The 14643-nt window shown below is 36.0% G+C and overlaps 1 protein-coding gene across 1 annotated transcript in view; it reads left to right on the top strand.

Annotated features, from left to right (window-relative positions):
- Window positions 1–14643, top strand: part of LOC150108437 (uncharacterized) — a 189245-nt gene that overhangs the window by 165703 nt on the left and 8899 nt on the right. The window contains exon 17 of the mRNA XM_090390779.1: window positions 11966–12235. Within this exon, the coding sequence (XP_090246905.1) occupies window positions 11966–12235 (270 nt within the window). The remainder of the gene's footprint in view (window positions 1–11965; window positions 12236–14643) is intronic.

Genomic DNA, 14643 nt, shown 5'->3' with positions numbered 1-14643 from the left:
AAAATTAAAGAGTTTGAAAACACAAACCAAATCTTGGAGGAGTCTCAATGTCAAACTCTGAAAAAAACATTGTTTCATGTAGAGAAGTTGTGGTGAAGTTGTCTGAAAGGACAGAAAAATCAGAACTACATGGTGTATGCAGGTAAGTTAGCAAATGCCCTGAGTATATAGGAAAAAATGTAAGAGAGATCTAAGCTATGTGTAAAATTATCTAAACATAAGTCATGGAAGGATTTTTTTTTTTAAGAACACAGAAGATAAATATCAGGCAAAAAATATTCTGGAGGCTATTGAAAAAGTTTATAAATAGAGGAAAAAGTACAGTAAAAGGAATCAGTGACATAAAAACTGAAACTGAAGATCTTCTAGATATTGGGAGTAATTACTGTGAAAGACTTCTAAATAAAACAAACAGGCCTGGTGACAGAAGATCGGTAGAAAACATTCCAGAGAAATGAAATCAAAAAGTAGATACCAGTGTTCAAGACAGGGGGGGGGAGCTACCAAAAGCCTGAAATGCAGAAAAGCAGCTGGAGTGGATGATATTTGACCAGAAATGTTCAAATATGGAGGTATAAAAGTCTAGTGGCTATACTGCATAATTCAGAGAATCTGATCAGAAGGTCAAATTTCAGATTAGAATAGAGCATAATTCCAATTTATAAAAAGGGAAATAAAGCTGAATGTGAGAACTACTACAGAGGAATTTCTGTACTGATTGTTCCAGGTAAGATTTATGCAAGCATATTTCAAAAAAAAAAAAAAACCTAAAAGAAATCATGAAAGAGAAACTTGGAGAAGAACAAGCTGGGCTCAGGCCAAATAGAGGTCTTCAAGATTTTCACTTTACAACAAATAGTCGAGAAATTACAAGGATCTATACTTAAATTTTGTAGATCTTTAAAATGCATACAAAATGATGCCCAAAGATAAATTTTTCAAAATGCCATGATTTTGGGGTAATCGGAACATTATACAGAGCAATACATACTCTCTATTTAAGTTGTAAGTCAGCGGCTAGAATTCAAGAAGTACAAGAATGTGATTTGATGTAAGATCAGATGTAAGACAAGGATGCACATTATCTCCACTCTTATTCATCATCTATATGATTCACATTATGAAAGAAAGTGGCACTAAATCTGATATCGGAGGTATCAAACTTAGATTTTTGCTTTATGCAGATAATGCGCCGTTCCTGAACAACTCCACTTTACACAGATGTCCAGGATTCTTTAACTAAATTGAATAACAGCGATAACAAATTTGGCATGAAAATTGGCAGTTAAAAAGACTTAAACTGTGAAAAGTAAACAGGAACATGGAAAACTTCAACTGTATTCTAAATGGATAATCTATAAAACAAGTAAAATATTTCAGATATTTATTCACAGATATATATATTTCAGATATATATTTATTTAGTGAAAATTACAAATTAAATAATATGGAAATAGACAACATAATAAGCAAGTTGGTAAGTTGCTGAGCCAGTTGAATAAATTTATATGCAATAAGAGAAATTAGCCAAAGCACTAGACTACACCTCTGTCCAAAAAGAAACCGAACTTTTGATAGAAAATAAAACACAGGCCAATTATAATTATTCAAATCATTTATTTCAATCAATATACCCTCCCTCAGCTTCGATACAGTGTTTGGCATGGTCAATTAATTCGTTAAATGAGTTTTTTATTCAGTTTTTGGGATACTGTTGAGGGTCATGGGTATTGCCTCTTGAACGTTTTCATTGGTGTCGTATCGCTTTCCTTTCATCGGCAAATGAAGTTGGGGAAAAGAAAGATGTCACAGAGTGCTAAATCAGGTGAATACAGTGAGTGATTCAACACACAAACTTGGTTTTTGCTCAAAACCTGTCTCACAATGTTTGAACGATGAGATGGTGCATTATCATGCAAAAGTGATCAACTGTCTGCATCACAATATTCATGTCGTACGTGACGAATTCTCGCTTTCAATCGCTTCAAAACTTCAAGATAAAACTCACCATTGACTATTTGGCCAGGTGGAACGAATTCTTTGTGGATAATGCCCTTGAAAATGGTAGAAACAAATCAGCATTGTCTTTACTCTTGACTTCTCCAAGCGACTTTTTTTCGGATGCCCTTCTTCTGGTGGTCTCCACTCAGCACTCTGGCGCTTTGTTTCAGGCTCATACTCAAAACACCACGTTTCCTCACCAATAATGATCGTTTCAAGGAAGTTTGAGTCCTTATGAGCGGTTTTAATGAGGTCCTTGCAGTGTTCAATTCGATACATTTTTTGGTCATAGGTCAACTTGTAGGGAACAAATTGCGAATTCAATTTACGAAGCCCAAACTCGCAGTCAAAATGTTGTGCACAGTTGATTTTGGAATCCCCATTCATCTTCAATCAATCTGATGGATGATTTCAGGTTTTCTTTGATGAAATCGCACATTTTTGGATGTTGACTTTGCTCAGTCCAGTTTTTGAACTGCCTGGCTTTTCGTCGTCCTCAAGTGTCTCACGACCACTTTGAAATCACTTAAACCACTTGTAAATTTGAGTTTGGAATAAGCATTCATCACCATATGCTTTTTGAAGCATTTGATGCGTTTCAGTAAAACTTTTATGAAGTTTAACGCAAAAGTCAATCACAGCTCTCTGTTTGAAACTAATTTTTCAACCGTTCGTCAAAACACACTGTCACTCTTGGCACTATAACTGGGCTTCTAATGAAACAAATGTCATAAACAGTTGACACAAGACTAATGAAGGTTGCCGCTTTCGACAACAAAAAGATACAGCAGGTGGTGCCACTAGTTTCTTCTATTTTCAAAAAGTTTGGTTTCTTTTTGGACAGAGGGTGTAGTATATAATATGGTGGTGGTTAAACTAATATTAACTAATTGAACCAAGAATTGAGTTAGAAATAAAACAATCAAAGAATGGAGATTACAGATAGGAGGGTGCTGAGAAAAATTAGGGAGTAAACAGATGATATCAGTTGTAGAATCCTATTAAAAATGTAGATATATTAGATAGGAACTTAACATTATTATTATTATTGAATCATGTGTGAGCAGCGCTAATCTAAGGTATACAGTGACAGAATGGGAGAGAAGAGTTTAGAAAAACAGGTTGCAGTGATAGTAGAAAAAAGATCCACAAGATGACCAAGATCTAGTGGACAGATTCATGTAGTCTGAAGTGTTCTAGAAGACAGAAATAGAATATTTCTGTCTTCTAGAACACTTCAGACTACTCTCCAAGTGATCAATTTGGAGAAAAATTGTTCATCGGAGATTAATATAATGTAAACTTAATCGTGTAGTACTATCATAGTATCCTATTCTCTTCTCGAGGATAACATATCAGGAAATTGATAATGTGATGACTCTTCTAGCTACCATCCCTGATATTTTTTTTTTCCCAAGTTACTTGATGCCTCCATTAAGTAGGACACTGGTTGCACATTTGACCATGAAAATTATCACCCACCTAAATGTGGGTGATTGATTTTGATTTCAAGTTTAATGCCAAATGCCACTTTCCTTCATAATGTGATCTGTATAGATGATGAATAACAGTATCTCCCACCTAAAGGTGGGAGATTGTTTAGGTGATATCATAAATATTAGTACTACAGTGGGATTCAAATCCACATGAAGGTGCCTTCATCCACCAATTGATAACATATTGTTGAGGAAGAATTGATAATCAGATAAAAAGTCCTTAATTCCAAGATATTTAGGCTCCTGGTTTTCGTAAAATACACTGATTCATTAACAGCTGAAGCTTGTATCAGGGAAGAATGAAATTGTTATTTTTTGCCCACAAAAAAACAACACCTAATCTACAACTCTCCTTCTTTATCACTTAATTCACCAACTACATCTACCTCCCACCATCACCACCACTAGTATTTTCACAGACACAAACATCCATGCCCATGGCAGGATTTGAATCCACAGCCTTTTGGCTGGAGAGCAGATATGCTAACCACTCGGCCAACCAGGCTGGCAGTCTCCTTCCTTTAGGGTGTATTGAAGAACCTGGCAAAATATCCTGTCCGTTCTGTTTATATGCTGTATCCATTGTTGTCTCTACTCTGGTTATGTTGTGTTATAGGTATCATATTTAGCTTATTCATTATGTCTTTGTTTTTCATCAGATTCGATAATGTATATCCTGTTCTCATAAATTTCAACCAATACAAGCTGTTGTATTTACGGTCTGTATCCAAGTTTTGTAGATCTGGAAAAGCCATGTGACAAGTTACCAAGAGTAAAGCTGTTCAGGATGTTACAATTAGGTGGCTTAAGTGGAACATTATATCAAGCAGTACATAGTCTGTATTTGAGTTGTAAGTCAGCAGATAGGAAGTTAATAATAATGTAATCTTTTCATGTAGCACTATCATAATATCCATCCCCCCCCCAACCCACCCGTATTGAAGATAAAGTAAGATGGTTTGCCTGTAAATCAGTTATGAGATAATGGTGTACATTTATCTCCACTGTTATTCATCATCTATACAGATCAAATTATGAAAAATGGCATTAAACCTAAGACATTAAGCTCTGTTCTTTACTTCATGCAGATTATATCTCTAAAATAAATGCAGTACAAGTCTGCAGGATTCCCCGACTAAACTGAATAACAGCTGTAACAAATTTGGCACGTAAATCAGTAATGAAAAGACTAAAACTATGGAAATAGGCAGGGACATTGAAAACATCAACTATATCCTGAATAGTGAACCTATAGAATAAGCAAAACATTTCAGGTATTTAGACACAATTGTCAGTGAAGATTATTATTATTATTATGTGACACCTCCAGGGAGTCCAAAGACTCATTGAGGGAGAGTGTGCCAACAGCATCGAATGATTGATCCCTTCCAACTACTAACTGCACTCAAACTTGCTTAACTTTTTGCAAGCCATTAGAAGCAGAGGCTTTACCAATCGACCAAAGATTGCAAATTAAATAATGAAATAGATAACAGAATTAGTAAAGCTGGTATGGTAGGAAGTCAGCTGAATAAATTTATATAGAATAAGAAAGAAATTAGTTAAAACACTAAATTAGCTGTATACAAGACAGTACTCAAACCAATTTTAACTTATGGATCTGATGCTGGGTCAGAAGTAAAACACTTGACCAAAGACTAGAGACTGCAGATATGAGAGTCCTGAGAAAGATTAGGGCATGAACAGATGGCATCAATGGCAATATCATATTAAAAAAACAAAAATATTAAAAACGAGGATATTAGGAAAGAACTTGATATTGTTAAATGTGTTAACAGAGCTAATCTCAGGTGATAAACTTTGGGAAGAGATCACAAGCTGTGTACTATATTAGAGAAGTTTAGATAGTATGTTGTGAAGGCAATCAAAACAGCACATCAGATAACATGGTTGCTGAAGAACACACTAACAAGTAGGGGGAAAGAGAGGAGTTATTGTTCCCCTATATAGGCTGTAATAAGGCACATATGGACTACTGCACACAGATGTGGACCTGAATTCTGTGAGGATAAAGAGGTAGTGGAGAGCATCCAGAGATGAGATTGCGGCAGGTCTACGGAATGCTCCCTATAAAAATAGACTGACAGTCTGTAGGCTTCAAAAATTAGCTGATAGAAGAAAATGAGGAGACGTGATAGAAGCATTTAAGATAAATGGGTTTTTATAGGATTAACACTGAAATCTTTATTCAGTACATGGCAAGAAGGGAGAGAACAAGGGATCATCAGTGGAAGTTGTGTACGAGTTTGGCTAGCAAGGGTGTTAGGACTAGATTTTTTGCTTGGAGAGTGATGAATGGGTTGCTAGAGGTGGTTGTGTATGAATGATGAATCTCTCACAATGAGTCTTCTGACTCCATGGAGATACCTGTATCATAATAATAATAATAATAATTCTTTGTCCAAGTGTAAGCAAATAAACAAAGTTATTATTACCCAAGACCCCATGGAGTCAAAGAATCATCTGGGAGGTCCTTTTATCATACACACACAGCTCATCCTACCATGCTTTAAACAACTCAAATTCTCTGCAGACACACCACACTTTCAGGCAAGGCATTCCAATCATTCACAACTCTGCATGAAAAAAACCTGCTTCTCACTCCCTTACTCACACCCTCCTTATACAGCTTCCAGGGATGGCCTCTGGTTCTCCCCTGATCTCCCATTATTTAATGTAGAACCTCTCCAGCATTGATCCTATAACAACCCCTTAATAACTTGTAGGTCTCTATCATATCTTCCCTCCTCCTCCTGTCCACCAGACTCTGCAAGTTGCATCTTCTCAATCTTTCTTCATACTCGACATTCCAGATGTTGGAAACTACCTTAGTCAGTCGCCTCTGGACCCTCTCCAACATCTCTCCATCCTTTTGAAAACGAGGTGACCAAATCTGGGCACAATAGTCTATGTGTGGCCTAATCAAAGCCTTATATAATGGAACAAGAATCTCCCTACTTCTACAAGTCAGTGTCCTCTGCATCATTCCCAGAAGCCTTTGTGTTGTCTTCACAATTTTGGCTATGTGTCCCCTAAATTTCAGGTCCTTATCCACTATCACCCCCTAGATCTCTTATTTCCTCCACCTCCAACAATATATCCTCACCAAGCATAAATTCTGCATCCCATCTTTGTTTTCCAAATTTTAAAACCTTACATTTTGCAACTTTGAACTCACATCCCCAATCACTCAATTTATTCATGTCTTCTTGTAAGGCCACAACATCTTCTCTACTCTTGATGGTTCGTCCCAACTTTGCATCATCTGTAAACAACTGAATATCTCCATCCAAATCTTCACCAATATCATTAATATACAAGTTAAACAGCAGTGGCCCTAAAACAGACCCCTGAGGCACACCACTAGTAACTTTCCCTTTCCTGGATATCGCTTCCCCATACACAACTTTTTGATACCTATCAGATAGCCAGTCTCCAATCCAGTGCACCAATCTAATATTCAATCCCATCCGCTCTAGTTTGACTATCAACTTATCATGTGGTAATCTATCAAAAGCATTTGCAAAATCTAAGTATATTACTGTGTATCCTTCTCCTCTGTCCAAGGAAGCAGTCTCCTTATTGTAATAAGTTAGTAGATTACTAAAACACGACCTCCCTTTAGCAAATCCGTGCTATCCATCAAAGATAATACCATTGTTGTCAACCCAATTCTGGATCCTAGTTCTCACAAGCTTCTCCAACAACTTAACTACAACACCTGACACACAGATAGGCCTATAGTTTGATGCTTGAGTTCTATCACCTCCTTTATGAAGTGGCACAATCTTGCCCCCCTTCCACTCCTTAGGAACTTGACTGAGTGCAAGACTTGTATTAAAAAAATATGTCAAGGCCGGTGTCAACTCCCTAGCACACTCCTTCAGAATACGTGGTGATATATTATCAAGTCCCGCAGCCTTATTTACATCTAGTTTGCTCATCTCTCCATACACCTCTTGCTCACTTACAGTCAGTCTCTTTTCCCCATCATTAACTGCTCTCAAATCTCTCCATGAAATCACATTCACAAGATTGAAAGATCTTTATGAACTGCTCATTAAGTATCTCCACCACACCTTCTGCAACAGCTGTCTTTTATACCATTTTCTCCAAACACTGTCATCCTTCCATAATCATTCTTTCTTTTGTTGGCTACATATCGAAAGAACTCCTTAGGATTCTTTTTGGCTTCATTAGCTAACTGTTGTTCATACCTCACTTTAGCTACCCTCACCAACCAAGTCACTTGCCTTGCCTGGTCTTTGTATAGTCCTCATGGAATTGGTTATTTCCACTTCTCTTATGCTCCTCCATAATGCCCTTTTTCTCTATATTGCTTGCTTATCTCTTTATTCATCCATTTCACACCTACCTTATTTAACCTTCTCACCCTTGGAATACATTTAGACATTGCATCTACTAGATAGTTTTTGAAAATCCCCCAAGCTGCATTGATCTCTTTTCCAGCTAATTCCTCATTCCATGCTACACCCGCAAGCTGTCTCCTGAGCTCTTCATAATCACGCCCCTTCTAGTTCCACATATATCCTTTTCTTACAGAGGTCCTCACACTACTGGCAACCACTCAGGTTGCCAGTAGTGTGAGGACCTCATGGTCACTCACCAATTGGTGGATGATTTGACACCTCATTTATAATTACATCCTCTGATGAGATGACCAAATCATTCCGGTCTATATTGCCATAATTAAAATCACCCATAATGATCGCTTTTCTTATTTGCTTGGCTAATTTGATTATACATTTCATAGTCACTGCCATCCACATTACCTGGTCTATAACAACATCCAACCAAGTATTTCATTCCATTCATCTCTATCTCACACCATACTTCCTCAAAACCACTGGCACTATTTCCCTCTTGCATCTCTACTTTGTATGGACATTACGCTTTCTCTATTATCAATAGCACTCCCCCTCCCTTTTTACCCTTTCTATCCTCACGAAACACATCGTACCCTTCCATCTGTGTTCCTGTCAGGATGTTGTCCTCATCTAACCATGTCTCACTTATTCCAACAATTTTTGGGGTGAACAGACTCAATTAGTGCAACCATTTCATCTGCCTTGTTTCTTACACTTCTAGCATTTGTATACAAACACAATAGCTCATTTCTGGATCTACAGCTAGTTCCACTGATACCACTCATTCGATGTGATCTCTCCATGCTCGATTGGGGCTGTTTCCCTTCCTGCTTATTCATTTTAGAACCATCTTTAATTCCCACCAAGTCACCTGCCAAGAACCATCTTTAGAACCATCTTTAATTCCAACCAAGTCACCTGCCTTATATGACCTCTTGATCCCAGGTCTTCCCACTCCTTTCTGTTGCACAGTCATTCTCTCATTTTCCATACTCATGCCACTCACTTCCTCATTCATAACCACCTCTTCAGTCTCTCCTGTCTTACTCTCCTGCTCTTCCACATCACTTCCCACTTGATCTGATTCATTCTCTGTAATCACTTCTCTACCTTCCAGCAGCAGTCTCTCTAAGTGACTTACACCATAATCACTCAAATGCAGTCCATCGCTCCCATACAGTTCACTTCATCCTTCAAACTCATTCCACACATTAACAAACTGTACTCCTCTCTCCTCACACATTTCAGTCAATAAATTATTCATAATCCTTGCTCTCTGCCTCATCTCACCACAGTCATATGAAGTATCTTCAAAACTATGCTATTTGTATATAGACTGTTGACCTTGCATTAAATGTCTCGGTATCTCAAAATACAAAACACACTTCCTTTCAGACATGTATATCAGTATGAATTATAGGAAGAATCACTATCCAGACCAGTTTAGATTTTTAATGAGATCTCGTTGGTGGGGGGGGGGGGTCAGATGTCAATGACAAATTAATGCAGAAATCATATATTTTTCATATACATTTGCTCAACTCCCCATGCACCTCTTGCTCACTTTACAGTCAGTCTCTCTTTCCCGTCATCAACTGCTCTCAATCTCTCCATGAAGTCACATTCACAAGATTGAAAGATCTTTATGAACTGCTCATTAAGTATTTCCACCACACGTTCCACAACAGCTGTCTTTATACAATTTTCTCCATTCAGTGTCATCCTTCCATAATCATTCTTTCTTTTGTTGGCTACATATTGAAAGAACTCCTTAGGATTCCTTTTGGCTTCATTAGCTAACTGCTGTTTATACCTCACTTTAGCTACCCTTACCAACCAAGTCACCCGCCTTATATCTCAAAATGCAAAAATCACTTCCTTTCAGATATGTATATCACTATGCATTATAGGAAGAATCACTATCCAGACCAGTTTCGATTTTTAATGAGCTCTCACTGATGGGGTCAGATGTCAATGACAAATTAATGCAAAATCATACATTTTCCATATACAAATATTAAAAAGGTGTATCACCTAATTATTTTTTCTACTTGTATATGGAAAATAGATAACTTCTACATTAATTCAACCTTTGTATCTTTCTGGATCTGGCTCCCACTGATGAGACCTCAATAAAGGTAGAAACCAGTTTGGGTAGTGACCTTTCCCATAATACATGGCAGTCTGAATGGAAGTGTGCTCTGCATTATGGAATACTGGGACAATTGATGTGAAGCAAACAGCCTCTATATATAAGTAGCCTGGTCGGGAAGTTACTTCACACACAAAAACTTTATTTGTTTAGGCATGGGTAAAGATTAAACAAGAATATAATTTCTTGGCAGATATAATTTATTTATTGAAATGTTTTGAATTAACCTAGAATCATTTTCGGCATGTGTGTTATAGACTTAATTTTGCCATTAAAATGATCCATTGAAATGACTTATTGAATCTTAATAGTGATCCTAAGTAGCAAATTTTATTAAATTTCAGCATAGATGGAAGCAGTTATATCAAATTGTTTTGCCAATCAAGATGAAATTATAATGGGTGGAGAGAGAATATTTTATCAAGCATCCTTGCATCTAGGACCAGTATAAATAAAAACTAGTGTCCAATACCATATGAATTGTGTGAAATAAGCATTGAGGATTACAAGGCTCTCATAACTGTTTAAGTAAATGGTTGTTTCTGTTGAGTGGTGGCAGTTTTGTAAAAATTTGAATGTATCAAAAGTTATATTGCATTTGAATAAACTTCAACTCATTTTGGACTTAAATATACTTAGACATAATTTGCCAGTGCAAATGGTCTATTTGAAGCCAAAGTGAAATGATACGGATCCTGATATTTGATTTGAGATTTTTTATACAGATCCTGAATACCAAATTTGTTTAAATTCCAGTCAGCTAGTATGGAAGAATTAAGGTCAGTTTGAACCATTTTGCAATAACAACGTGCCAAAATTGAACATTCATTCTCTTGTGTGTATTCTTGTATTGTAACTCCCACATATTAATAAATTTCAGTCAGCCAAAGTAGTTATTGCAATATATATATTTTTTTTACATTTTGTCATTTTGGTTCCCTGCAAATTGTCTGATTGAAACAAAATCTGGAATCTTGACAAAATTTGCAAGGATTTCAAATACTAGATTTGTGTATTCAGCTGGAGATCCTGAATAACTTGATATATGGATGAATGTACAAAATGACTTATAGGTAGTTTTTAGTATCTTATTACTGACTTACAAAAAAGAAAAGAGAAAGGTGTGTCGTACTTAATGATTTTTAAAAGTTAGTACTGCATAAATAGAAATTTTTACTTAGTCATCTGAGAATAATTATGAGGCCAGCAGTTTAATTAAATGAAGAAATATAACTTTAAAAATATTAATTTTTGCAATATTAAATATATAGAAAATAATGTTAATAATATAGTTTTACTCACATTTAGCACTTACAGTTCTTAGAAATATAAAAAAAAAAAGTATGCACAGTAAATGTTTAATATTTTTTAAAATATGTTAACAATTTTGATTATTACATCAGTAACCAAAATGCTGGCTACCCAAATTTCACCAAAGTAGGAATAATTTCCTCTCTCTCTTCCCCCCCCCCCCCCTAAAAAAAAAAATAGCCTCAGTATTAGATTTCACCACTTAAGGGAATTTAAAATTCTTGGAAGATTTTTTTGAGTCTTTCAAGAATTTTAAATTAAAATTTTAGAATTTAATCAGCCAGTAACCACCAGACACTGCTTATTTGGAAAATTATTTTGATAGTAATATAAAATATGGATACTTTTAAATAATAATATTTCCCATTGCTTAGAAATACAATTCACAATTTTTACCTGGTACATTTTGACATAAATGTAATGCTTTGCTGCTTGCATTAATTATGTATTTAACTCACTTTAATTTATAATTAAAACTCTCTATAATTGAAATTAGATGAACTCTATGCACAAATGAATGCATCCTTCAAGTACATTTATTTATTTGTATATTTAAGAAGATATTCTTAAATAATCCTTTTTGTTTCACTGTATAGGTAATCCTTCTGGTTCAGACTCAGCTTATGATGATGATAGTACTACAACAGGCATTATCATTATTGCTGTAGTATGCTGTGTGGTAGGAACATCACTTGTTTGGGTGATTATTATATATCACACACGTAAGAGAGGAGAAGATTATTCCCCAACAAATACAGATGAAACAACCTTACCTGGTGAACTTCCACCATTTACTACTTATCCAACTGGCTGCACGGAAGACTTCAAAGGCTCTGTTCCACATTTATTTCTGGATTCAAATTCTGGTAAGTAAAATTTTAGATTCCTTACAGCTGTACAAATTTATTAAATATATCGTGTTTTAACAGCCGCAATCTAATTATATTTTTAGTCTTAACATCAGCCTAATATTAATAGATCTAATATATTGTGTTTGTCCTCTCTCATTGGGAAAGGTAGTGGCTGCTTAATACTAATCATTTAAGTTAGTTTTTTTACTATACATTGCTATATTTAGTAATTATTTATTAGACTGTGCAATTGTGATTAGGTGGTTTCATTTTTTTATTACTTGCACACACGACAGGCACCATGGTCTATAGTAAATAAATACCGTGTGTGTGTGTGTGTGTGTGTGTGCAGAAGCAGGGAAATCTGTTGATATTATTGTTAAGCAGTTAGAGGTCACAGTCATTTGGAAATATTCTTGCCAGAGGCTGTTTGTTCCACAGAAGTGAGGTGGATGAAATGAAAGATGACTGGGAATAGCAGGTTCAGTGAGTATATGTAATTCAATTGTAAAGGCATGTTGAGGTGCTGTTGCTCAAGCCCTTTTAGATCTTGCAGAAATGGATGCTAGGTTGACATATGCTATGAAAAGTGGCTGAAGTGTTTGTAAGAGAGTCAGTGTCATTAATCAACCAAACCATCAGCATCAAGAATTTTTAGTGAAGTCTCCACCCCAAACATGAGAGTAGTATTTCAAGATTGGCTGGATTTGATATTTATACAGATTAAGTAACTGGTTAGAAGAGAAGTTATATCTTGAGCAAAAAAAAAGGATGCTGGAAGCTGAGGATGCTATAGAAGTAATATGATTATGCCAGGAAAGGTTTGGAGTAAAAGTCAGTCCAAGAAGACCATTGAGCTGAGCATTATCAAAAGTAACTGGAGAGGACCCGAGTTCTGTGCAAGAAAACAAACAAAACTGTTTTGGAAGCATTGAAGTTGACTAAGTTGTTTTTACCCAATTCAAGGAGTGGAGAGTGCTATCATAAGCAAAACTATGAGTAGGATTTGCAGTCAAGTGAGAGCAGGTAGTTTACATAAATCAGGAAGAAGGTGGGTAAAATGACAAAACCCCAAGAGATTAATATTCATTAATAGGAAAATCTGAAGAGAACATTCCACCATTACATGTAGTGATTAATCTTTGAGAAAACTAGCAATTCAGTTATATATGACAGTAATTTATTTAGAAGTGCCCAATGCCAGACCCTATCAAATGCCTTGGAGTTGTCAAGTGTAATGGCACAGGTTTCCAAATCCATGGCACAAGTTCAGAGGTGGGTGATGTAGGCCAGATCTTCTGTGGATCTAGATAAGCAAAATCCATACTGGTGGTCACTATTTAGCTGACTTTCATTCTTCTATCATAAATTCTTGTGCCTTTTGTTCTGATTTTTTCCTTCTGAAAATACCTAATGATACAGTTACTGAAAAGTTTATAAACAAAAATCTTTCTTTCGTGTAATTTTTGTTCTTGTCTGAGATTATCACTTTTATTTCAATTAATAAATTTATGTATGAGGAATTTTTTATTATTATTTTTTTTTGACATTAGTTTTCATCAACAGTGTCATACTGCCTGAAGTACATGTGTTTTTTTCCAGTGCATAATTGCATTCTGGTGTACGAGGTGTGGCTATTAAATAATGAGACTGGTTGCAAAAATGTGGTTTATTATTACATTTGTACAACTTAATTGTTATCTCCTTCAACATACTCCCCTCCTCTATCTATACACTGTTGCATACAAATTTTTCCATTGTTGAAAGCAGTGCTGCAAGTCATCAGGTGTTATCTGCTTCAGTAGCATTGCCATTTTCTCCTTTACCTCATCCACTGACTGAAAATGGGTGCCCTTCAATGCGGATTTCAACTTTGAAAAAAGGTAAAAGTTGCATGGAGCTAAGTCCTGTGAGTAAGGTGGATGGTCCAACACTGGGATCTTCTTATCAGCCAGATACTGCTTTACAGACAGTGCACTGTGGGCTGGAGTGTTGTCCTGATGGAGAATCCAAGCATTGTTCTTCCACAGATTGGGTCTCTTCTTCCTCACTCGTTCTCTCAGCTTGCCCAGAATCTCAAGGTAATAATGTTGGTCTGTAAACTTTCTTTTTTCCAAAGTTGAAATCTGCATTAAAGAGCACCCATTTTCAGTCAGTGGATGAGGTAAAGGAGAAAACAGCAGCACTACTGAAAAAGATAACACCTGATGACTTGCAGTACTACTTCCAACAATGGAAAATTCATATGCAACAGTGTATAGATAGAGGAGGAGGAGAGTATGTTGAAGGGGATAACAATTAAGTTGTACAATTTTAATAATAAACCACATTTTTGGAACCAGTCTCGTTACTTAATAGCCACACCTCGTATTGTTGTGCTGATTGTGTTCATTGAGTACGTTTGTATTTTTTGATTGCTTTAT

This window comes from Typopeltis vanoorti, chromosome 3 (assembly GCF_054136105.1).
Source record: "Typopeltis vanoorti isolate ZY-2024b chromosome 3, IOZ_Tvanoo_1.0, whole genome shotgun sequence".
NCBI classification, from domain to species: domain Eukaryota; kingdom Metazoa; phylum Arthropoda; class Arachnida; order Uropygi; family Thelyphonidae; genus Typopeltis; species Typopeltis vanoorti.
Note: the sequence above shows the minus strand (reverse complement) of the source record. Positions and strands in the feature narration are given on the sequence as shown.